This window comes from Diabrotica virgifera, chromosome 5 (genome assembly GCF_917563875.1).
Source record: "Diabrotica virgifera virgifera chromosome 5, PGI_DIABVI_V3a".
NCBI classification, from domain to species: domain Eukaryota; kingdom Metazoa; phylum Arthropoda; class Insecta; order Coleoptera; family Chrysomelidae; genus Diabrotica; species Diabrotica virgifera.
Genome location: NC_065447.1, coordinates 238,082,734 through 238,110,325, shown reverse-complemented (window position 1 = coordinate 238,110,325; position 27,592 = coordinate 238,082,734). Strand labels below are relative to the sequence as shown.

The 27,592-nt window shown below is 34.5% G+C and overlaps 1 protein-coding gene across 1 annotated transcript in view; it reads left to right on the top strand.

Moving 5' to 3' along the window:
• LOC114329586 (laminin subunit alpha) overlaps window positions 1-27,592 on the top strand; it is a 192,193-nt gene that overhangs the window by 115,820 nt on the left and 48,781 nt on the right. Inside the window, exons 11-27 of the mRNA XM_050651827.1 lie at window positions 1,696-2,019; window positions 6,887-7,152; window positions 10,207-10,476; window positions 11,332-11,532; window positions 11,780-12,091; window positions 13,414-13,747; window positions 14,372-14,529; window positions 14,643-14,802; window positions 15,316-15,715; window positions 16,434-16,688; window positions 16,744-17,015; window positions 19,177-19,414; window positions 19,702-19,939; window positions 22,692-22,819; window positions 22,899-23,023; window positions 25,360-25,533; window positions 25,593-25,874. Coding sequence (XP_050507784.1) covers window positions 1,696-2,019; window positions 6,887-7,152; window positions 10,207-10,476; window positions 11,332-11,532; window positions 11,780-12,091; window positions 13,414-13,747; window positions 14,372-14,529; window positions 14,643-14,802; window positions 15,316-15,715; window positions 16,434-16,688; window positions 16,744-17,015; window positions 19,177-19,414; window positions 19,702-19,939; window positions 22,692-22,819; window positions 22,899-23,023; window positions 25,360-25,533; window positions 25,593-25,874 — 4,137 coding nt within the window. The remainder of the gene's footprint in view (window positions 1-1,695; window positions 2,020-6,886; window positions 7,153-10,206; window positions 10,477-11,331; window positions 11,533-11,779; window positions 12,092-13,413; window positions 13,748-14,371; window positions 14,530-14,642; window positions 14,803-15,315; window positions 15,716-16,433; window positions 16,689-16,743; window positions 17,016-19,176; window positions 19,415-19,701; window positions 19,940-22,691; window positions 22,820-22,898; window positions 23,024-25,359; window positions 25,534-25,592; window positions 25,875-27,592) is intronic.

Genomic DNA, 27,592 nt, shown 5'->3' with positions numbered 1-27,592 from the left:
AGGAAGAAATAGAGCAGAACTGGAAGAGGAAGAGGAACCAGAAAGTATAAGGAAGGAAGAACTGAAAGAAGCTATAAGCAAAATTAAACTTGGAAAAGCGGCAGAAGAGGACCAAATAGATCCAGAAATGATAAATGGATGGGTGAAAAAGGAGAGGACTGGCTATTACAGATATGCAAGGGAGCATGGAGTACAGAGAAAATCCCAGATGACTGGAAGAAAAACATAGTTCTACCAATATACAAAAAAGGACAACATATAATGAATGCGAGAATTCAAGGTATACACGAGAATTATAGAGAAGCGTCTAAGATCAGCGATAGAGAAAGAATTGGAAGACGAACAGGCTATATTCAGATCAAACCGTCAAACAAACAATAATGTCTACATTATAAGGAATATAATAGAGAAACAATGCTGTAAAGGGGATGAACTATTTCTCATGTTCGTTGATTTGAAGGCGGCATTTGATACGATAAACAGAGAAATAATGTGGAAAATATTGGAAAGCTATAATATACCAAAAAGATGATAAAAGTCATAAAATCTATATATATGGAAGTAGAAGGCCAAGTACAAATAAATGGAGAAAGATCAGGCACTTTTAAATGGGATAAGGGAATTAAACAAGGAGATGGACTAAGAAGCCCCCTGTTGTTTATAATAGTCATGGATACTTTAATCAAAAATACCAAGGATCAAACAAGAAACCTTCAATACCTAGTAGGATATAAAAACTTAAATGCAATAAAGATCAACTCCCTTGTATACGCTGATGATATAGTTTTAATCACAGACACAGTAGAGAAAATGCAGAAACTAAACAGAAATTAAAAATGGAAATGAATCTCAACAAAACAAAACTTATGATAATACCTAAATGAAGATGAGAAAAGAGAAAGGAATACTAATATACTAGTAAGGGAACAAGTAATAGAACACGTATCTACTTTTGAATATTTGGAAAATATAATATCAGATGATGGGAAAACGGACTTGGCAATAAGTAATAAACTGAAGAAAGCAACTAACGTGTATTACTCTTTAAATAATACAATTTTTGTAAATCAGCAATAAACAACAAAACTAAACTCAGAGTATATAACAGCATAGTAAATCCGATAATGACATATGGGGCGGAAACATGGATTGTGCAAAAGAAACATGAACCAATGATAAACGCGACCGAGATGAAATACATGAGAAGAATAGCCGGAGTTACGAAGTTTGATAGATTCAGAAATGAAGATATCAGAAGAGAGCTGGAACAAGAACCGATAATGAGGAAGATCGAAAACAAACAATTAAGCTGGTTTGGACACATACAACGAATGGAGCAAAAAGACTTACAAAGATGAAGCCAAAATGGCAAACAAAAGAAAAAAGGGAAGGCCGAGGAAGACATGGATGGACCAGATCCAGGATATAGGTGAAAGGAGACACATGAGTATGAGGGATATGAAGAACCTGGCCACCAATAGAAGCGATTGGAAGAAATGGATAAAAGGCGGAACCCGACATCCGACGCCCTGAAGGGCACTAAGGATTATGAGAAAGAAGAAGAAATTCGTATTGTGAGATTTTTTCTCTACGCGCGACTGCTTACGTGACAGAAGTGAACGCGACTGCTCCCGGGTTAAGTGAAATCTCAAACAATAGTGGGTGGGTACATTTATGAAATTTTATTTGTTTTAGATTGTAACTGCCATCCTGCTGGTGTAGTGGAAGGTTTTGCTGGATGTGGATCAGTGCCCGAGGGTGAACTATGCCAGTGCAAAGAACGCGTGGAAGGAAGGATCTGTAACAAATGCAAATCACTATTTTGGAACTTAAACCTCAACAATCCAAACGGTTGTGAGGATTGCAAGTGTAACACAAGTGGTGTTTTAGGAGGAATCGGAGTTTGTGATCCTGAAGATGGACAATGTGTTTGTAAACCTTCCGTTATATCTAGGTCATGCTCTGTATGCGCTGACGGAACATACAAACTAGAAGAAGATAATTTGTTCGGATGTATTGGTAAGTAATTTCCTTTTTTACAATGTTGTTTATATGTAGAACATGCTTTTAATGCATTTTATTATTGTGACTTCACATTTTAAGTCTCTTTATACAGGGTGTCCCAGACTAACTTACCCACGCTATATCTCTTAAAGGAATAGAGATTTTCGAATGGGACAAAAGGTGATATATTCTACTTGTAATACACTTTAATATAACGTACAAAAAATCATCCCCTAAATAATTATCCCTTAGTTACAACCCCTAACTTTAATTTTTTTAATAGCACCCTATATATTTTTTTATAGTTTTGGATGTGGTCTTCTATCGTCTATTCAACACATTTTTTGAAAATAAAATCGGTTCGTAAATAACCAAGAAAATATCAGTTTAGTTTTGTTAATTATGTGTCCCAGACTAATTTATCAAGGCTATATTTCATAAACGAATAGAGATTTTCGAATGGGACAAAAATGATCTATTACATTTGTAATACACTTTAATATGGTCTAGAAAAAAAATATCCCCTAAATATTCATCCCTTAGTTACAACCCTTTACTTTATTTTTTTTTAATAGCACCCTGTAAGTTAGGGATGAATATTTAATGGATGAATTTTTTCTACGCCATATGAAAGTGTATTACAAATGGAATAGATCAGTTTTTGTGCCATTCGATCTCTATTCGTTTAAGAAATATAGCCTGGATAATTTAGTCTGGGACACACAATTTAACAAAAATAAACTGATAGTTTCTAGGTTATATACGAACCGATTTTATTTTCAAAAAATGTGTTGAATAGACGATAAAAGACCACATCCAAAATTATACAAAAATATACAGGGTGCTATTAAAAAAATTAAAGTTAGGGGTTGTAACTAAGGGATGATTATTTAGGGGATGATTTTTTTGTACGCCATATTAAAGTGTATTACAAGTAGAATATATCACCTTTTGTCCCATTCGAAAATCTCTATTCGTTTAAGAGATATAGCGTGGGTAACTTAGTCTGGGACACCCTGTATATGTGATAAAACAGTTGAATACAGGAAGCGACAATGTCATAACAAATAAATCAATACAGATTGCCGTCTATGCCGATGACATCAAAATTATGTCTCGTAAAAGGGAAGAAGTGGCAGAAATATATTCACAATTAAAAACAGAGGCAAAAGAGACCGGGTTAAAAATAAATATCCAAAAGTCAAAAAAGCCAACACAGGTAAAAGCTAGGGAAAACGGACATAGAGTTGAATTGGAGGAAGATATTGAAACATAGAAATTTTACATATATATCTGGGAGTTACATTAAACACGAATGGAACGGAAGGACGAATGAAACGGAAGGGAAACAATAGTAGTAAAGGCAAACAAATATTATTTTTCACTCGCCCATGTGTTCCTCTCCAAAAACACACTCTGGAGATCGAAAATCAGAGTTTACAAAACTATTATCAGACTAATAGTATGTTATGGATGTAAAACATGGGTGATGACAGAAAATATGTACCACAAAAAAAAACGGGAAGTCTTTGGAAGAACAGCCCTAAGGAAGATATTTGGACCTAATAACGAAAACGGAATATGGAGATCCAAGTACAACCACAAACTCTATAAACTTTTCAAATAGGTACCGATATCAGAATTTGTTGAAATTCAGAGACTTCAATAGGCTAGTATGCCTGGATCCCGAGTACCAAAAAAGTTTATTAATGTTGTTCTGAAGCTATTTCCTTGTGGCATTTTTATTATTAACTATTTAGATGGGAAATAAGCCAAAATTAAATTGAAAAAATAATTTTATTAACGTTTCGACGCCCAAATCGTGTGTCGTTGTCAAAATACAAAATACTACTAGATTTAACAAAAATGTTGTTGCTAAGTAAAAAAATTCTTCTAATAATTTATTTAATCTGACTCATTTATATTGGCAATTCAGACGTATATTATACATTTTAAAGTAGAAGACTTTAAAATGATATCTCCAATATTTATGAGTTGCGTTTCTGGGACGACTTTATTAAAAGATAGTTTATTCGATTACATAAAATCAATCCCAACTCAAGAATATCCGTCACAAAAAATTCATAGCATGTGATCTGTCTTTAAAAAGACAACCAAATGCAACGATGACAGTAAAATTCTCGCGTTAGAGATTCCATAGTAAATCACGAGGGTAAACCAGGAAAAAACCTCGTGATACTATCCCGACATCGCCGACAGTTAAATATTGCATTGTTAGCTAGTTCAAAGCTATTCTGAAAATTTCAGGTACCTACGTAGCCTAGAACTATTTTTAAAATGGATTACAAAATTTGCGGAGTCCGTAACACCGACCAAGCCAAGTATACAGGGTGTCCCGAAAAGAATGGTCATAAATTATACCACACATTCTGGGGTCAAAAATAGTTCGGTTGAACTTAACTTACCTTAGTACAAATGTGCTCATAAAAAAAGTTACAGCCCTTTGAAGTTACAAAATGAAAATCGATTTTTTTCAATATGTCGAAAACTCTCAAAGATTTTTTATTGAAAACGGGCATGTATCATTCTTATGACAGGCCCACCTTAAAACCAAATTATAGCGAAATTTGTCCACACCATAAAAAAATTATGGGGATTTTGTTCCCTTGAACCCCCCCAATCTTTTGTGTACGTTCCAATTAATTCATTATTATGGTACCATTAGTTGAACACAACGTTTTTAAAACTTTTTTGCCTCTTAGTATTTTTTCGATAAGCCAGTTTTTATCGAGATGCGGCTACTTTTTTACTATATTTACATAAAAAATTTATGGGGGTTTTGTTCCTTTAAACCCCCCAAATGTTTGTGTACGTTCCATTTAAACTATTATTGCGGTACCATTAGTTAAACACAGTGTTTTTAAAACTTTTTTGTCTCTTAGTCTTTTTTTGATAAGTTAACTTTTATCGAGATGTGGCTTCTTTTTCAAAATATACCAAAAAATTTAAGTTATAAATAAATTTTCAGATTATTAACAGGTGTCTATAATCATAATTACGTATTTTTTATGGGAAATAAGCCACAATTTTACTAAAAAATGAATTTATTAACGTTTCGAAGCCCAAATCGGGTTTCGTTGTCAAAATACAAAATACTATTAAAATAAAATAAACATGTTGTTGCTAAGTAAAAAAAATTCTTCTAATAATTTATTTAATCTGACTCATTTATATTGGCAATTCAGACGTATATTATACATTTTAAAGTAGAAGACTTTAAAATGATATCGCCAATATTTATGAGTTGCGTTCCTGGGACGACTTTACTAAAAGATAGTTCATTCGATTACATGAAATCAATCCCAACTCAAGAATATCCGTCGCAAAAAAATCATAGCATGTGATCTGTCTTTAAAAAGACAACCAAATGCAACGATGACAGTAAAATTCTCGCGTTAGAGATTCCATAGTAAATCACGAGGGAAAACCAGGAAAAAACCTCGTGATACTATCCCGACATCGTAAGTATCTGGTCTTACATTTAATCTACCTTCAAAAAACTAATACCAAATTCTGACTTTAATATGTTTAAATTATTAATAATATTAATATTACATAGATATACAATAAGTAATACTAAAATATAAAATTTGTACTAACTCGATATGTTATTGACTTACTAATCGTGGTATTTTCTTTCTATTGACTTCCTCTTTCAGTATGGGTAACCACATCCTACTGCATTCTACCGAGGAATTTGCGACACAATTGGTTTCATTTAGCATAATTAGAGCCGCTTCTTTGATTTTTCTCTTTTTGCTATCTGATTCTTTCAGGACTATACTTGAATCTCTCCACTGAACTCTATGTTCATTATCCCATGCGTGTTGACATATCTGAGATCTATCAAATTCTCTGTTTTTAATATAAGACTGATGTTCACTTATTCTAACGTTTAATGGTCTTGATGTTTCACCTAAATAAAATTGTTCGCATTCACAAGGTATTCTATAAATGCAATTCTTTGTTCTTTCTTGTTCATTGTTAGGTTTAGTTTTAGATAGAATAGATCTCAATGTGTTTGTTGTTTTGAATGTTGTTGAAATGTTGAATTTATTTCCTATCGTTTTAAGTTTCTCGGATAGTCCTTTTATATATGGTATTGTTATTTTTTTTACTTAGCAACAACATGTTTATTTTATTTTAATAGTATTTTGTATTTTGACAACGAAACCCGATTTGGGCTTCGAAACGTTAATAAATTCATTTTTTAGTAAAATTGTGGCTTATTTCCCATAAAAAATACGTAATTATAAAAATGCCACAAGGAAATAGCTTCAGAACAACATCTATAATCATACTTAACCATATACAAATAGGTGATGGATTCGACAAATATTGAAAATATCTCGATAAACACTGGCTTATCAAAAAAGTAATAAGAGGCAAAAAAGTTTTAAAAATATTGTGTTTAACTAACGGTGCCACAATAATAATTTAAATGGAACGTACATAAAAGTTTGGGGGGGTTTAAGGGAACAAAACCCCCATAAAATTTTTATGGGGTACACAAATTTCACTATAATTTTTTTTTAAGATGTTGCTACGATAAAGATTCCTCATGTCCATTTTCTATAAAAAACCTCTAGGAGTTTTCGATATATTAAAAAAAATCGATTTTCATTTTGTAACTTCAAAGGGCTGTAACTTTTTTTGTGTGCACTATTGTATATAAGTAAGTGAGGTTTAATCAACCTATTTTTGACCCCAGAATCTGTGGTATAATTTATGACCAATCTTTTCGGGACACCCTTTATAAAAACGTTTTAAAAAGATATAAATATCTTCGCTTTGACGTGATCGCTGCCACATTCTGTTCCTTTAGATGCTCTTAATTTTTGTTTTTTTTTTAATTTTTCAGATTGTGGTTGCGACATTGGAGGATCTGTCAATACGGTCTGTGATAAGAGATCTGGTCAATGTAAATGTCAATCGCGTGTGGAAGGCCGAACGTGCAAGGAGCCTTTACAGGCCCACTATTTCCCTACTCTCTACCAATATCAGTATGAAGTAGAAGACAGTCGTACTCCGGAAAATAGTAAAGTTAGATATGACCACGACGAGAATGTGTTCAGTAACTATTCGTGGAAAGGATACGCTAAGTTTTCTTCTATATTACAACGGGAGGTAAGAAGAAAAATTAAAACTACGTTGTTTATATTTATCGATGTTATCTGAATAGCTATTTGTATAACAAGGGAGGAAAGTGCTACTTTTCCTTCCGAGAATGAAGTTTACTGCCCGACGCGTAGCGGAGGGCAGTAATCATTCAAGGGAGAGTAATCATACGGTTTTTCCACCTTCCTCAAATAACAACTCATTTTTTCATTTTTACTTAATTTATTTATGTAACTAACCAACAAAATTTATTACAACTAATACTAACAAGTAGGTACAATATAACTGTCAACTGTCAAATATAAGTCAAATTATTAATGTAAACATTGTTAAATCAAAATAACAATTTACTGTTTTCAAACCATAGAGGTATATATTAACATAGAGTGAGCCTATCTTCAGCGCTTCCTGACGACAAGATCTCATGGACTGGTTTGCGGCATCTCTTTCTAACACATTGAATCGAGAAACTAAGACGACATTAAGTGTGAGTATAGGCACAGAAGGGGAGGACTACTGTCGCAGTTTTACTATGCGTAAGAGTGAAATAGCACTGAGCCAAATAAAAAAGATGGTGTCGTCACTTCGCTCTGAATGACACTCTCTCTATGTTAATATATAACTCATAGAGAGAGTGTCATTCAAAGCAAAGTGACGACACCATCTTTTTTATTTGGATTAGTGCTGTTTCACTCTTACGCATAGTAAAGCCACAGTATATAGAGGTTCCACAGTAAAACCACTCCTCTGTCGGCGCTTTGATCTCAAGGAGTAATACCGGCAATACGCAATTGGTAATTCACCAGTGGTGGATGCGGGTTTTCCCTGTTAAAATCCGTACGTTTCTATGCGACTAGCAATGCGAGAGTGGGGCAAAAGCGACTAAGAACATTGCGCGGTCGCCATGCGCGACTACAGATTTTACTTCCAATTTTTCGGAGAGTGGTTCTACTGTCCCTCCTTATACTGTGGTAAAGCTGCGACAGTAGTCCTCCCCTCCCGTGCCTATACTCACACTTAATGTCGTCTTAGTTTCTCGATTCAATGTGTTAGAAAGAGATGCCGCAAACCAGGCCATGAGATCTTGTTGTCAGGAAGCGCGGAAGGTAGGCTCACTCTATGTTAATATATACCTCTATGATATAACTCTATCTTTCAAACCAAGCTCATACATCTAAACACACAGACACTACTGTTTTTACCATTCTGCAAAATACAGGGTGTTTTATAAATAAACGTTAAAATGTATAGATACTTACGTAATAGAAAATAGATATTGTACAGGGCGTCAATAAGTAATATTTAATGAATGAAATGCAATGATGTCACTTTTACTTTTCCTCCCTAGTGAGGAAAAGTACAACTTTGCTCCCTACAATCAGGTCCGGAAAAGTATACTTTCGGTAGAGGTAGGTGGAAAAATCTATTTCTTTACTATTTTTATATAATGCTAAAATTATTGTTTACGGAGAATACTTTGGACCCATGGACTGACCGAGTCATAAATGAGAGGTCCTCAGAAGAATGAAGAAGAATCAACCGAGAGGTACTGACCACCATGAAGTCTCGAAAGTTAAAATACTTTGGACACATTGTGCGAAATGAATCGAGATATGTCCTTCTACAAGGAAAAAGCGAAGTTCAGGAAGAAGAAGAACATCCTGCTTAAAGAACTTCAGAACATGGTTCAACACAACATTGTTGCAGCTTTTCCTTGTTGATGTAGATATATAAAGACTGCCATGATGATCGCCAACATTCGTCACGGATAGGCACATCAAGAAGAAGAACAAGAAATTATACGTCGTAGACTGATTGTTGGTTAACATAAGAATACCAACAAATTCAGCTGAAATTGTAGTATTAACTGCTGGTTAAGGTTAGTCAGACTTGGTCCTAACTATCGAGGAATCACCGTTATATCATCTATAAGTAGACGGTATGGAAAGACCATAAAGGAAAAATTAGAAATATATATAAAGAAGAAAATCGGAGGAGACCAGGTAGGGTTTACAGCGGGAAAAGCATGCTTAGATCACATTTAACGGTCGAACAATTAATAGAAAAAATAATGTTCAAAAATAAACCGGTCCATCTGGCTTTTGTAGATCTTAAAAAGGCTCGATACATAGAATCAAGTGGAAGACATCGAAGTTCCTCGAATATTAATAAAAGAAGACTCTACAAGAATAACAAAGTAGCTGTCAAAACGGGCAATATAATATTATGCAGTCCATTTAAGACGATAAAGGGACTGTTACAAGGCTGTTCCACCTCCCCTACCGTGTTCAAAATATTTCTGGAAAAACCCGGAAATCATGAAAAAGAAAGTGGAAAGGAATGGCATACCACCAAGAAACGAATACCTATATACCCTAAGTTTTGTTTACGACCAAATAGTGATCGTACAAGACGAAGATGACCTCAGTTTTATGATAAGAAAAGTGGAACAGGAATATCCAAAGAATGAAATTGAAATAAACCTAAAGAAAGCTGAATACATAAAACAGCTGGAAGTAGACGAAGATAAACAAATCAAAGGAACAGACAAGTACAAGTATTTAGGTTCCATAATATCAAACAAAAGAACAACCGAAGAGGATATGAAACCCGGTACTGTCTGATAAGAACAAAAACAAAATAAGAGCAACAGAGATGGAATTGCCAAGGAGAAGCTGCATAGTAACTAGAAGAGAGAATAAATAACATAGAGATTAAGAAAAGAATGGGAATGAACTCAGATATAATAGACTGCATAGAACAGAAGCGATTAACCTGGTATGGACATGTCAGAAGAGTCGAAAAACAATTGGATAAACAGAATAACAAAGTGGAGCACGCTATGATGAAGGAATAGAGGCAGACTCTGAAGATTTTTCAGAGATGAAGTGAACAGAAAGAACTTCAAAGAACGGTTGAGTGAAGGAATACAGTGAAAACTGTGGAAATCCTTAGTAGACTTGGTCCAAGAATCGAAAGTTAAAAATCCGTAAATATAATTAGTTTAAGCAATTTTAGCAAAACAAGTTAGTCTGTGTGTACTATTATAGATATTCTGTGTAGGTTGTTCAAGATATCAACATCGTCAAACCGTCTCTGTACAGAATGGTCTTCCGTTTCGTCAATCCTAATCCTTATACAGTCATTGGAAGTATACGGATAGTACCCGATAATCCCAACGATAATGATCAAGTTATGCAGGTCCAGTTTAGGAACACTTCAGAGCCAGCATTTGTCACTGTTGCAGGAGAGAGCGGTAATATAGCTAAATCATTCGTAATCAATCCTGGACGTTGGTCTGTGTATATCAACATTAACCAGACTGTTTTCTTGGTAAGTATGTTATGCTAGTTTATCGATTTATCAACTATATTGTTTTTTAAACAATAAATCAAAAATCAAAATATTGCCAATTCAAATATAGGTATCTCTACTTATATATGGGTATATCTACTCTATATATTGGTATATCTAACTTCATTGTGACCGAACGCAATCCGTTATACACAATTTGCATTGTGAGTGGCCAAACTTTTACAACAATCCTCTGGCAAATGTATTATAGTGGATTCGCTAATCTTGAGTATCTAATCAGTAGACACAACTGTCTACTCATGTTAGTAATATTTTTTGGAAAGTTAGGTAGCTAGACGTGACTGAAAATTACTACACAACTGAACATACCTGCTCATAGCCAATAATATTAATAGTAAACAGACATAAATAACATATACCTTACGACAATCAATAATTATTTATTTACACCATTACACATTATTGATAATAAATGAGAAAATTAATTATTGTACAAAATAAAAATAATTTGAAGAAATAAATTCCACAAAATTTTATGAGTTTAGTATACACTCCCACTATTTCGAATAATTCTTCTGTTTTTAATGAAAGAATAAGGTTATTTGAGCAGTTAATAGTGCGAGGTAGGAATTTTTGTGGTTTATGTTTCCTACTCTGAACCTGTCAAAATGAATCTCGGACTAAGCGAATTTAGTTTACCTATATTTTTACCAAATTTTTGAATGTGTTTAATTCGTAGAACAATTTTAATGTTTGCTTTCAATACAGATTTCAGTTCTCTACGAATAGTATCTCATGACTTTTGATGCAAAATAATTATGTGTTACCTATATATATGACGAAAAATTATAATAAATAATTAAAACCTTTCAGGATTACTTCGTGCTGCTACCAGAAGATTTCTATTTGGCTACAATTTTAAACCAGAAGGTTGGCAAACCTTGTACAATAGGAGAACAGGACTTGTGTAGACATCATGCTTACCCCAACCTTACTGCTTACGACAAATCTTGGGGAGTCGGAGGTTTTGGAGGTAACAACAAACAACTTACAGAATGGTTCAAAAATACAACTGTAAGTATTTCCAAGTTTTTTAATCTAATTTCTTTTCTTTTAAACATGTAATACTCAACATCAAATGTTTAATTTTTAACGATTTAAAGAAAAGAAAGAGAGAGATAGAAAGAGAGAGAGAGAGAGAGAGAGAGAGAGAGACATATGTGGTGAATATTGTTTTTGGTAATAATGCTTCATTTGAGCGGTTCTATATTATTTATTATTATTTAGTTTATCTAAAAACTGACAGGTTGGCGTTTTTCAGCATTTACACGAAGTGAAAAAACTTAGCAACAAAGTACCCATGTTAAACGAAGCCCAACCGGAAATATCCCTTAACATTTCATTACACAAAGCAGGAGACTATATACTAGTAGTAGACTATATTACACCTTTGGACGATCTGCGTACGCATGAAGTTCGAGTAACCAAACACTCCAAAGAGGGAATAGAAAGTGGACAAGTTATACTATATGCTTGCCCTTATACTACCTTATGTAGACAAGTAGTAACCAATAGTAGTCAAGGAGTTGCTGTGTACAGTGTCAGCGGAAATTCCATTGTAGTCAATATTACGGTAAGTAGTGCATGCCTATATTAATTTAGCACGAATTTAATATAATTATTGGAGTCAGACAGGGATGTGTGCTTCCTCCGTTTCTTTTTAACCTAGCTATAGACTAGACTACGACACAAGAGGCATACATTGGACGTTAATCACACGCCTAAGAGATCTAGCATACACCGATGATGTCTGCCTCTTAGGACAAAAGTTCCAAGATGTGGCTGACCAACTGGAAACACTTCTCATTGAAGCCAATGGCCACTGTTTGAAGATCTAGCCAGTATACTACAAAGACATAGATCCGACTATTCCAGTCAAATATCATGTCTGTTCTACTCTACGGATGTGAAACCTGGAAAATGACAAAAACTCTTACAGACAAACTGCAGGTATTTGTTAACAAATGCCTACGAAAAACTATTGTACATATTTTTTGACCTAAAATCATCAGAAACGAAGATCTGCTACACCTGACCAAACAAAAGATGGTAGAAAATAAATAACGTCCTGAAAGTGGGGTTGGATCAGCCACACACTTCGAAAAAATATCTTCAGTCTTGCAAAGACTGCCCTATAGTGGAATCCTCAAGGAAAAAAAATAAAGGTGCGCCCAGTACAAAGATCAATCATGGACGACATAAGAGGTCAAGGAAAGTCTTGGAATGAAGTGAAGACTTTAGAGCAAAATAGAACTTTATGTAGGGTTACCATACGCCCGGATTTCGTCTGGACAGTCCGTATTTCAAAAACATGTCGTCCGGATTGGCGTCCGGATATGAGAAATGTCCGGATTTTTTTCTTTACTAAAAAAATATTTAAAAAGCATATTTAACAAATTACTCGAAGATCTCAAAGATGCAAATTTTATTACGGTTACAATTGATAGTTCAAACAGAAACGAAATCAAACTGACTCCGGTATGTATTCGTTATTTTAAGCAAACTGAAGGTGTCAACGTGAAACTTTTATCTTTTGATGAACTTCCAGGTGAAACATCTGATCTTTTATTAGAACATGTTTTAAAATGTAATAAAAAGTACTCTATTGATTCAAAAGTAGTTTGCCTTTGTGCTGATAATACTAATACTAACTTTGGGGGTGTCAAAAGGCAAGGGCAAGGATATGTTTTTTTCCTTGGACTACCCATGTCCGGATTTGGCCTTAATAAATTATGGTAACCCTAACTTTATGGCGCGTTTTCACTGAAGCTCTATGCTGCATTTATGAGTCCAAAAACCTTATATATTATTATATTATAGTATTATTATTCTAGTATTATAAATTTACTCTGAAAGATTAATGAATCCATTTTTATCTTCTATCTATAATTTTAGAGTCCTAGTGCCAACGTTGGAATCCATTCGGTGACTGCTATACCTTTCGAAGACTGGTCTCTTGATTTCATCACCCCACAACCGGTGTGTATTCGCAGAGGAGATGAAGAATGTATACCTTTTAGCTTCCATAACCCTCCAGAAACGAAGAAAATTCCATTCGATCAGGAAGTCATGGGAGAAATTGGCAAAAACAAGCCACCAGTAAAAGAGTTTTATAACAACAGTTTTATTTGGTTGAATCCGTCCGATACTTCTCTGGATATTAAGGGAAAAGTTCCTGTACCCGGATATTATACTTTCATGGTACATTATTATCAACCTCATTCGCCAGGTAATTATCTGCTTTTATTACTTATATTCGCTTGCACTGTAAGAACCTAACAACAAAATTTATTTCTTCGCTCTCGATTCATAATGTCTCTGTCAGGAGCTAAGTCCCCAACGCAATTTAAACTGGCTCACCGCCAAAATAAGAATGAATAGACGATCTCAAACTCTTCTAAAACGACGCTTAAATCTTGCTTTTGCCGGTATAATTTTTCCAGTAGGCTATTTGGACCCTTAGCATTATTTGTCAATGTAAATAAACAATTGGATTTTGTTTATCCTCTTCAAAGATTTTGAGAATTAATTCTTAAAGTACTTTTCTTCGAAGATCTTAAGATACACTTCGAAATGTTTATTGAAAAACCTTTTAGGAAGTTTTATGATATACAGAGTGAAAAAAATGCTACATAGTTTAGTAAGATTAATCAGAATAAAGTATTTCTCTGCTTGAAAAGCATATGTCAAGTATTTTGTCTTTATTTTCACATTTAAGAGATAATACAAGATTAAAAGTGTGTATCTTCAAGTATTAATGACAAAAAATTAACGATTGGAAGTCTAATGTAAGGGATTGTTACAATATAGATATATTGTAAGCAGAGCGTAAAATGTATTTTTTTTATTTTAGCCTTCGACTTGGGCGTCATTATTCAAAATGGTGCCTTCTATGAAACCAAAGTACGTATAGATCACTGTCCCTCTCAATCTGGATGCAGAGCTGTGATTATACAAGCTGATGGAAACCGGGCGTTCAGTCTAACAGAAAATTTCATGATGACCCTTAAAGTAAATATGATTCCAATCTTTATATTCTTTATTATTGAAAATTTTAATTATTTTCCAAATAAATATACATATGTAGCTTTTCATCAAAACGTCTTCATGAATCGCATTTTTAGCTCCAGAATAACAAAGACGTATATCTGGACTATTTGCTGGTGGTTCCTGCAGATTTGTACACCGAACAATATCTTGAAAAATCCGAAAACTTTGATAGAGCTGGGGAATTTATATCAAAGTGCGGCAGTAATCATTTTAACATTGATACAACTATGGAAGGTAAGGTATTACCTATACCTATAGTCGGAAAAATGAAAGAATACTCATGAATGAACATATAAAAGACTCTGTATTTTCCTGTCACCGTGCCACAAAGAAAATTGTCCAGTTTAAGTACATACATGTAACAATAATTATTACATGTACTTGAGCTGGCCAATTTTTTGTGTGACACAGTAACAGGAAAATACAGCGTGTTTTATATGTTCGTTCATGGGTATTCTTTCATTTTTCCTACTGTATAGTATATTATTAAATATAGTTTCAGAAAGCAGTATCTATTTTGTGAAACTTTTTATATTACATGTAAACTTAAGAAAATATTTCGTTACAAGTTATCTCGTAACGCCACAAACGGTAACGGACAATTCGTAACGCCGGCAATTCGTAACGGCTTCACTTTTACGAGCTATTGCCGTTACGAAGTGTGGCCGTTACGAATTGACGGCATTACCATTTGTTGGCTTACGAACTGTCACGTTACGAGATGTCATGAAACCATTTATGTTACAGGATTTTGCCGAGACTCCGTATTTTCCATCACCGCTGGTCACAATACCGGTGCTCTCCCCTGCCAGTGCGATTACGTAGGTTCTAAGAGTTTCGAGTGTGAGAAATTCGGTGGTCAATGCCAATGCAGAGAAAACATCATTGGACGTAAATGTGAAGCTTGCAAAACTGGCTACTATGGATTCCCTGACTGTAAACCCTGTAGATGTCCAGCAACTGCGTATTGTGAACCCAATACCGGAGAATGTATTTGTCCTGAAAATGTAGTGGGAGAAAATTGTGACCAATGTAAGCCATTGACGTATGGATTCGATCGGCTTATTGGATGTGAGGAATGCAAATGTGACTATTTGGGAGTCGAGAGAAATGACTACCAATGCGATCTATTAAGTGGCGCGTGTCGGTAAGTCTACTTGTTCTTCTTACTTCTTGTATGTAGGATTTAAAGCATGTTTCTTCTTCAGTATTAGTCTCCTAAATTGTTTAAATTATCGGACCATCTTTTCCTTGGTCTGCCAATACTTCTTCGTCCATTTGGTGACTTATCTCGTGCTATTCGCACTATCCTATCCTCTGCCATTCTACTAATGTGTTCGTTCCACTCCTGTTCCCGTTTTGTCACCCATCCATTTATATCTTCTACGTTGCATGCTCTTCTTATGTTGTCGCTTCTCTGCCTACCCAACAGACTTTTCCCTGATATTCGTCGAAGTATTTTCATCTCTATCTCCAAAGTCCGTCGAAATTTTGGACATCACCAGAAACTTTAGCCACATCGGAAGAAACTTTCGAAATTTACGAAATCACAGTAGCATGCTTGACCTCAAACACATAAGTTTCTGGATCAAAACCCTCTTCTTTCAGGGCGTTCTTCAGATGTTGGACTAAATCAGTCTTTTTCCCAAAATAAGATCTCGATCTTCCAATTCTCGGTGCAGATCCGTTACTTCTAACTCACTTATTGTAGCCATTTATATCTCATTATTTAGTCTTTATTTTAGTTATTTTAACACTATGTATTTCTAAAGATCAATGTTATATATACGAGTAATTTCTATAATTTTTGAACAGTGTACAAGAACAAATGTTTATTAAAGCTTTTAACACATACTATTTTCCAGCTGCAAAGAAAACATAGTCGGAAGAACTTGTGACAGATGCAGAGCAGGAAACTACCAGTTTCCTTACTGCGAATCCTGTGAATGTAACATCGGTGGAACGATAGCGGAAATCTGTGATAACAGTACAGCTGAATGCTTCTGTAAGAAGAACGTCGTTGGACCTCATTGCGAATTCTGCAGAGAAGGATCTTTCAATATACAACCAAATAACGAGGATGGATGCACAGAATGCTTTTGCTTTGGAAAAACCACAAGGTTACTTAAATCATTCTGTTAATCTAGCTTCATTCTAACTTTGTTTATATTTTAGATGTCAAAGCTCAAGATTGATTAAAGTTTCTCTGAATATAATGAAAGACTGGGAGGTAGTAAAACTAGATTTAGATGATAAATTGAATGTTACTTCCTTGCACATTCAGCTGCAGAACATGGATGATGATAGCAATGTTCTTGGTATAGACTTTTCGTATGTCAATGTCTCAACTGCGTATTTCTCGGCACCTGATGATTATTTGGGCAAAAAGTTAGTCTCCTATGGTGGACATTTAAATTACTCCGTCTTCTATAACATTGGCCAAGAAGGTAAGTCTAATATAGAGCCAGGCTTGTTGGTAGTGTAGTGCTTAATACTTATGTAGTTCTCATTAATCTTTGTGTGTGTGAATTTGATGGCCTTGCCCGAGCCAATTAGCCAGACATTTTGCTATTTTAAAAACAAACACTTTTTTTTCAGAGGAATTTTTCTGTATTTCTAACTCTAAATACATAACAAACTAACATATTACAATTATTATCTAAATAATACACTGTTTAAGTTGTAAATATTTTTTTGTAAATATTTATCTTTTTTGGATTTTTTTTTATTATATTTTTAATTTGTTTTTTTTTATTATTTTTTTATTATTTTTTTTATTGTTTTTTTTTACTACGCTAAGACATCAACCCGATTCAACATCTCGGAGGTTTACATCTTTTTAGTTTTTTTCTCTTTTTTGCTTTTTTTCTCTTTTTTTTGCTTTTTTTTCTCTTTTTTTTGCTTTTTTTTTTCTTTTTTTTTTGTTCTTTTTTTTGTTCTTTTCTTTTTTCAATTATAATTTAATCATTAATCTTTGTGTAAGATATGTGCATCTCTTGTTTTTTTCTACTTATAACGCTCACTTTAGTATACTAAGTAATAAACATTACTTAATACACTAAAGTGATCATATTGTAACAAGAAGAACAATATATCCAAATGTTTTAGTGTCATTACTTTTGAGAGGCTTTAAAACTTTAAAAGGATTGTGTAGAAAATGTGCAACAATCTGCATATCAGTACAAGAGACATTTACTTCTTTTTGCCAATGACCAAGTCATTTTTGCACAAGACAGGGAGGACTTTAGATGTATTATAAGGCAATTAATGTAAGAGCTACGGGGACTCAAGATAAATATGTGTAAGACCCAGAGGTGTAACCAGGTTGATCCTAAGGGGGGTTACAACTACTTGATGGTATCTGGGGGGTATGGAATAGTAATAGTGTTAAGCGTATAGAGCTGTTATAACCCCCAAAACGCCCCCTGGTTACGCCTATGGTAAGACCGAATACTTATGTATTGGATCTGAGATTGCAGATTTGAACTTAAATTTAGAAGAGACTATTGATTTAAGAGTTGTAAGACTTTTAAATATTTAGAGCAGCGGTTCTCAACCTTTTTGAGTGATGTACCACCTACAGTTATTTTTATTATTTTTGGTACCACCTATATTTTTAAATTGTATTATCAATACTTACTAATTACTACTATTTTAATTTTTTCTGTGTTTTGTGTACCACCGCCAATAATGATATGTACCACCAGTGGTACATGTACCACAGATTGAGAACCTCTGATTTAGAGTGTATAATAAGCCGAGATTGTTCTTGTATAAAAGATAAGAAATAAAAATAGCGGCGGAAAACAAGTCACGAAAGAATTCCATGGAGTATATGGAACAACACTCTAACAAAAGAAAACAAAAAAAGGGATATTTCAGATATTTCAGAGCATAGTGCTGAATATTACCCTGTATGGATCGGCAGTATGGCCAATGTCAACAACAATATGAAATAAAATAAGAACAGTTGAATTGGACTTGGAAGATGTCTACAAATTACCAGAGAGAATAAGAACAGACGAAATATAGAACAAAATTAAAGTGGATGATTACACGATTACAAAAAAGTTGGATAACATAGCCCTACAGTGGTATGAGCATATACAAAGAAGTCCAGGGCAGAGGCGACCGAAAAGAGTATTGGACTGAGACCCTCCGGAAAGAAGACGGAGAGAAAGACCTGGTATGAGATGAAAAACGTACATAGGAATATGATATGCTATGCTATGATAGAATCATCAGAGAAGGTGACTGGGAGAATATAGCGCTGTGGAGGACGAAAGAGGCGAACTCATAATGGGATAAAAATCGAAGAAGAAGACTTTTGGGAAACGATGATATCGGTTTTTGTGAAACATAGAAACAGCGAAATAGAATATAAAAAGGAGTGCCTAAGTTACTTATAAATTGATTGAATTTTAATGACCTTTTTACTTGATCTGTCCTTCTACTAAATACACTTTTGCATAGTTTCTTTGTTTCTTTTATTTTTGCTGTGATTCCCATTGTACTTCTTATAATATAGATTCAATAATACTAGTGTGCTCAATATCTGTCGTCAAATGAAACAGTTTTACAATATTAATTTTTTTTGTTATTTTCTAGGATCTGCCGTTAGTGGACCAGACGTAGTTTTACAAGGAAAAGACATTTACTTGTTATACTCTAATCTAGAACAACCTCCTCCAGACACAGATTTTTCAACATCTCTACAGCTAGTAGAAAGCAATTTTGAATTATCTTCCGGTGAACCGGCCAGACGAGAACATATCATGGAGGTCCTCAGGGAATTGCAAGGAATTTACATTAGAGCTACCTATTGGTCATCGACAATTTCCACAAGGTAAGCAATCAATTAATTATCATTGGCTTGATATTAATTTAATCAAAAATCTATACTACAATCAAACAGCGGTCGTACAGATGGAAAATAGTGAGACAAAACAAGTCGAAATTCAATTTACCATATTGCAGAAGATCGCGAAGCCTTCGCAATGGTGATCGCCAACGTCGGATAATTCTGATATGGCACGTGAAGAAGAATTCTGTTTTAGACTTATCTTTTCCTTATAAACTAGTTTTCCATATATACCTACGAGTTTTCATCTTAAATAAATTGTTCTTTGTCAGGTTGTCCAATGTGATTCTCGACGAAGCATTCGAACCAGAACGTGGATACTACGACAATTCACCTCTCGCAAGTTCTGTTGAACTGTGCCATTGTCCACCAAATTATCAAGGACTGTCTTGTGAAGAATGTTCCCGAGGATTTTATAGGATCCAATCTGGACCACATGGAGGATTCTGTGTGCCATGCGAGTGCCATGGTCATGCTGAAGAGTGTGACGTCAATACTGGAGTTTGTTTGGTAAGGATGTTTTATTTTTTTTATTTATTAAGCGCAACAGTCCTTGTAGGCCTAGGGCTAAAATGTTTACATTTCTGATTACATAAATAATAAATAACTTATAAATTTTATTTAATTACACTTTAGTCTTTTTATACATCTTTATACATTTTTATACTCTAAATACTTTCTTTCCATCTCTCAATGTTACTTTTCTTCAGGTCTTCGTACACACTGTCCTTCCATCTTTTCCTTGGTCTGTCTTTCCTTCTCTTTTGTATTTACTTCTACTTCCCATTCTCTCAATGTGCCCCAAATATCGTATTCGTTGTGCTTTGATCGTCGCGTGATCGTTGGCTCTTTATATGTATAGTTTACTTCCAATTCTTTATTGGTTCTTCTTCTCCACTGACCTTCTATTTTCACACCTCCATATATTGCTCTTTGCATTTTTCTCTCCCATCTTTCTAAAAGGTCTGTTTCTGACTTTTTGTGCACCCATGTTTCGCATGCGTATGTTACTGCAGGTCTGATAACAGTCTTATAAATTATTCTTATTTTTGTTTTTCTTGATAAGTATTTGGATTTCATTAATGTGTGTAATGCTCCATATTTTTTATTTCATCTAGCTATTCTTGCTTTTATCTTTCCTTCCTCATGACCATTTTAATCTATTTTGGCTCCCAGGTAAATAATTTCTTTGGCTCTTTTGAACGAGTATGTTTTTTCTCCATCTATTTGCACTAAGATGTTATTTTCTTTTTAAGGATGTTTAATATTTTTGTTTATATTTAGGGATTAGATTAAAATATTTCAAGATCCAATAGAAATATTCTGTGAAGTTCAAAGAAAGTCGAAATAAAAATTGTATTTTGAGAACGATTTTCGAAGTTGAAGTCAATAAAAATTGTAGTTTATTCCCATTAAATGTACTTAGCACATATCTATTTTATAGGTGGTAAATTAGTCTAACCTATTGTGTATTGTCTGGAGAAAGATTTTACTTACATGCGTTATCAATGAAATTAGTCTATAGTTGTTAAATTCTGTAGACGAATCTTCTTTATACAGAGGACTAATTATGGGTGTCACCCAATCAACAGGTCATTTCAGTATTTTCTTTATAACAGCTTCAGTTTCAGCAATGCATATCAATTGTACGCTCTAACATTTTGGTGAATGTTTATTCACAATTGACCATAATATATGTTCTATGCAAAGTGTTAGTTGTATTACCAATACTCTAAATTCTTCTTCTTCTTATTTATAAGTAGTTCTGCTTGTTTATTGGCGGATTGATACGTTTATGGAAGGTTGTCACTCCATATTTTGCACGGTCGGCCGATACTTCTTGTACCGATTGGTGCTTTATCTCTTGCTGTTTTCACCACACCTCTGTCTTCTGCTTATGTAGCCATTTCACTCTTTTTTTTCTATTTAGTGTCCATTCGTTTACACACTGTATGTTATATTTTCTTCTAATGTCTTCACTCCTCTTTCGATCTCTCGGCGCATTTCCTGTAATTCTTCTCAGCACTCTTCTGCCTTTTCTAGTAGGTAGTCTTTATGCTGTGGACGCATCGGGTCTTGTTTCTGAATCAAATATAATTCTTGGTTTTACACTGGCTTTATAAATTCTTGATTTCATCTCAGTGTTAATATGTCGGTATCGCCTTATAGTATTATTAAGGCATCCTATTAGTCTATTTGCTTTTTGCACTTGATTTTTCACTTCTTTTTCCAGGCCTCCATAGAAGAACAGTGTAATTCCAAGGTATTTGATTTCCATTACCTATTCAATACTGATGCCATCAATTTCTATTTTACATTTGTTTGGTTATTTGCTGACCACTGAGATGAAATTGTCACATTCAGTTCGTTTCCTCTTGTGCTAAAACTGTGGACTAATCTTTGCAGACTATCTTCATCTTGAGCTATCCCGTATTGCGTCGGCACAGTATAAAGAGGGACAGTAGAACCACTCTCCGAAAAATTGAAAGTAAAATCTGTAGTCGCGCTTGGCGACCGCGGAATGTTCTTAGTCGCTTTTACCCCACTCTCGCATTGCTAGTCGCATAGAAATGTACGGGTTTTAACAGGGAAAACCCGCATCCACCACTGGTGAATTACCAATTGCGTACTGCCGGTATTACTTCTTGAGATCAAAGCGCCGACAGACGAGTGGTTTTACTGTGGAACCTCTATATACTGTGGCGCCGGTATTGCGTCGTATGCGTAACAGCATTTTTACTTCTTTGTTTCCCATCCTATAAGCTATCATATCAATACGCTAAATTGTAATTGGTAATACAATGGGTTTGGAATTCAAAAGAATGAACTAATTACGTACAAGTGTGAGTTGGTCGTCAACTTCTCACTATTGCACTATGTGCAATTTCGAGCAAGGATGAAGTACATCTACATGTTATTCCATAAATCTTAATACATCGACTTAACGTCGACTACTTTTTAATGTTAAATATATCAGTAATGTAATTTAGAAGTTTTTACACCCATTGAAGTGACTAGTTTCAAATACTTTTACACTGGACGTTCACACTGATGATGGTCAGACCGAAAACATTTTGTGCATTGTAATTTTCCATTACCTTGTAGATAAATTTTAAGGAACTTTTTAATAAATTCATATACCTATATACAACAGAAGTGTTTACTTCATTCTACGTTGTAATGCACTAATTGTTTGGATCTTGGCATTTAAGATTAAGATTTTACTGTATAAAAGAACATTATGTATAATTTTTTTTTCTAGAACTGTACCCACAATACAAAAGGAGACCATTGTGAGTTTTGTGAAACTGGTTATCATGGAAACGCATTGGCTGGTACTCCAAAGGACTGTTTAATTTGCGCATGTCCACTGCCCATAACTAGTAACAAGTAAGTATGATGAAACATGAGGAATAATAGGAAACATATTTTTTTTCTATAATTTGCTCTAAATTTAATATTCTTTCAGTTTTGCGAATTCCTGTGATCTGAGTTCCGATGGAGAAAAGATAAGTTGCCAGTGTAAGGACGGCTATCTGGGAGCACGATGCAACCACTGTTCTCCTGGTTTTTATGGAAGGCCAGAGGTGCAAGGTAGGTAGAAAGATAAACGTTGTTAAAGTCTTATAAAAACCGAAAATATATATTTTTCTCGTTTTGTCAAGGCGTATTAAATAATATAAATAGGAAATACAGACAATGTAGAGGACAAATGGATGGAGATAGAAAAGGCCCTTATGACAGCTGGTGAAGGCTCCTTAGCTCCAAGCAAAATTAAGAAAAAGGAATGGATGACAAACGAAATTTTGTACCTCATGGAGGAAAGGCGAAGAAATAAAACCAACAAGACAAAATACAAAGAAATGAACCTTGAGATTAAGAGAAAAATTAGAGAAGCCAAAGAGAAGTGGGTTCTGGAAAACTGCAAGGAAATAGAAGAATATGAAAGTACGGTAGCTTTAACATGCATAAAAATATCAAGGAAATAACAGGTAAAAAAGTGAAACAAGCATCCATCGTAAAAGACAAAAAAGGTAAAATAATTACAGATTTAAATGAAAAACTCACAAGATGGACAGAATACATTGAACAACTTTTTGCAGACGAAAGACCAGAAATAGCAGTGGCAGAACCTACAGACGACACAACAGGGCCTGAAATCCTAAAAATCGAGATAGAATATGCTATAAGGAACACTAAAGGGGGTAAAGCTGCAGGACCAGATGAAATTCCTGTAGACTTGTTGAAACTTATAGACGACGACATACTTGAAATAATGGTGAACCTCTTTAACACAATTTATAGAACAGGCATCATACCAAAGCAATGGCTCTCCTCTACTTTTGTCACAATCCCGAAGACGAATAACGCAAGATAGTATTCAGACCACAGAACTATAGCATTGATGAGCCACACACTATAAGTATTTTTAAAAATAATCTACAAAAGAATATTTAATAAACAAGAAGTATTCAGACCACAGAACTATAGCATTGATGAGCCACACACTATAAGTATTTTTAAAAATAATCTACAAAAGAATATTTAATAAACAAGAAGAGGACATAAGCGCCACACAGTTTGGATTCAGAAGTGGACTGGGAACACGGGAAGCTTTGTTTGGCCTGAGTGTGTTAATGCAAAGATGTTTGGATGTAAACCAAGACCTCTACTTAGGTTTTATAGATTTTAAGAAGGCCTTCTATAAAGTCAGACACCAAAAGCTGTACGAAATCCTAAGAAGCAAAAACATCGACAGTCGCGACATTAACATCATATCCAGGTTGTACTGGGGACAGACAGCAAAAATCAAGGTTGATAATGAGTTAACCGAAGAAATTGAGATTCGTCGAGGTGTGCGTCAGGGTTGTGTGCTTTCTCCACTACTGTTCAATATATGTCTATAGCGAAACAATATGTCAGGAAGCGCTCCTAGAACAAAACATTGGTATGAACATTAACGGAGAGTTAATTAACAATATTCGATACGCTGATGACACGCTAATAGTAACAGATAACCTAGCAAATTTACTGTATTTGATGGAAAACATAAACACTCATACCAATAAGTACGGTCTAAAACTGAACATCAAAAAGACTAAATTCATGATTGTAACGAAGAAGCTATACACCAATGTGAATTTAACCATAAATAATCAGCCAGTTGAAAGAGTTACGTCCTACAAATATTTAGGGGTTTGCTTCACTGATACTAATGACCAGACAAGAGAAATCAAGAGGCGAATAGAGATAGCGAGACAATCGTTTGTCAAAAAAAAGTTCCTATGCAGCCGGGATATAAACTTAAGAACAAGAATGTTAAGGTGCTATGTTTTCTCCGTTCTGCTGCACGGCATGGAAGCTTGGACACTGAAAAAGATAAACATCAAAAACATTGAGGCATTCGAGATGTGGTGTTACAGGAGAATGTGGAAAATACCATGGACAGAAAGAGTAACAAATCAAGATGTTTTGCTGAAGATGGGGAAGGAATGCGAAGTCATAAAAACCATACATACAAACGAAAAAACTGGAATATCACATAATGAGAGGAGAAAAGTACTCTCTGCTAAGACTCATAATCCAAGGAAAAATCTCGGGAAAGAGAAATGTGGGACGTAGGAGGATTTCCTGGTTGCGAAATTTAAGGGAGTGGTATGGGTGCAGTTCAATACAGTTGGTCAGAGCTGCAGCCAACAAAGTTAAGATTGCTGTGATGGTAGCCAACCTCCGATAGGAGACGGTACTGCAGGAAGAAGAAGAATTAAATAATATACCGCTTGTACTATTTTGGCGACTTTAGAATAGTACTTCCGGTTGCAAGTTTGGAACCGAAAGTTCTAGATCAAGTTACTTGTTTTAACATTTTGTACTTCATGTATAGTTAAAGTTAGTTCAATTCTGCTTGTTGTAAACTCATATTTTTTTAGGTGACTACTGCAAGCCATGCCAGTGTTCAGGCAACATAAATCCAAACGATCCACAATCTTGCGATACAGTTACTGGAGCCTGTCTGCGCTGTCTCAATAACACATACGGTGAGCAATGCGGTGAGTGTGCTCCAAGCTTCTTTGGAGATGCTGTCAACCTAAAGGACTGTCAACGTAAGTACATCCTTAACATGTCTCACTTTTTCTTCATATTTTGTCATGATTTTTTACAGCTTGTATCTGCGATGATCATGGTACCGACCTTTGTGACAGCACCACTGGTAGATGTGTCTGTAAACCCAATGTCGTTGGCGAGAAGTGTGACCGATGTGAAATCGAACATTTTGGCTTCCAAAGTGGTAGAGGATGTACTCCTTGTAAATGTGGAGAGGCAGCGGATAGTGACCAATGCGACGACGTTACAGGGCAATGCAAATGTAAACCGGGAGTTACTGGAAGGACTTGCGATCGGTGCGCTGCAGGATTTTGGAACTACACAACAGAAGGGTGTACATGTAAGTTCTATACTATTATACCACCATACCATTCTTTTAGGTTTCTCAGCCAGTGGCTTTCTATGGATCTTTTACAGCTTTCCATTCGATACAACAAAGTCGAGAACACGTAGCACCTTAAGGCTTTTATCCTCAGCTCCAGAGGAAGGTCTGGATTAACAAACATTTTTTCATTTTTATAAATGCTTGTCTTGCAATTTCAATGCGCGTCCTGATTTATCTATCTTGGTCATTGTTTTCATTTACCCAGGTTCCCAGATATTTGTAGTTATTCACTCTTTCTACTTGTTTTCCCTCGATAGCCTTCCTACTGTATGTTGCTTAGAAATAATCATGAACTTGGTTTTTAACGTTCATTTGTAGTCCATATTTTATACTGACTTGATGTAATCTATTTACTAAGCGTTGTAGTCCTTCTAGATTCTAGACTGTCTGCGAATCTTATGTTGTTTAAAATTTTTCCGTTTATTGATATACCCTGTTCTTCCTCTGATTTTGATTCTTTAAAAATAGCTTCGCTGTACATATTGAATAAAAATGGGGACAACAGGCAACCTTGTCTAACACCTCTTTTGATTTCTATAATTTCTGTTTCGAGATGTTCGATTATAACCTTTGCTTTTTGATTCCAGTAGAGTTGACAATAACCCGTATATCTCGACTGTCCATGCTCTTTTCTTTCAACAGTTCTGAGTTTCTGATGTCGTACTATATCAAAGACTTTTGATAATCTATAAAGCAGACATAGAGATCCTGGTTCATATCTAGTTGTCTTTGCGCGAGAACGTTAAAAGCGAACAGAGCCTCTCTTGTTTCTAGTCCTCCTCTGAATCCAAACTGGGTGTCATCTATATCTTCTTCTATTTTTTTTTGTATATGTTATGTGTTATTTTGAGGAATATTAGACCAGTAAGGATCTGCGAAAAAACGTCTATTTTGGATGTGAGAGGTGGCATTCGGATTTTTGCAGATAAAGTTAGGTGACACCTTCAGTGATAATAATTGACTTATGCTCCTTCTCAAATATGTCCGGAACATTAATAAAAAAATTAAAATATTTAAAAATTTCGAAAAACATCGATTTTTTCTGCTTTCTTTGTTTATAACTTTAAAACGATTTGTTTTGGAACAAAGTCGTAGAGAAATAAAATAAAGATAATTGAATTTTGTATGATATACGACTAGTAAAAAATGTCTTAAATAAGTCTGTTGTTATTCCATATTTTTTAACCACTTTGGTGGCACTTAGAACCTTAGTAGTTCGCTTAGGAAATTGTTTGTAACATACTTAAATCGTGTACCAAATTTCATTAAAATCGACCTAATAAATTTTGCATAATAAATTTGCAATCTAAATGTTTTTAAAAAAGTTCAAATTTTTTAAAATCTTTCTGAACAAAAAGTAGACCATTTAGAAGTTGGCTAATTTTTTTACATATAAAGAGGTGCTCTACCTATCTAATACACTTTAAAGAATTAAAATCGGATTATTTAAGGGGCCCCAGCAATGTTTTAAATTTATAAACAATTTTTTGGCTTATAAACAAATAGCTTTGTTTAATAATAAAAAAATTAATTTTTAGCAATGCAAATAATTAAAACCGGTATAATTTGACTTAAACTTTCAAATGCTGTCAGCAGAATTGCTATTTTATTTTTTAATCAAACATTATTCGCGTTCAAAAATTGCAATTTCTCGATTTTTTGGAAGTTCCACC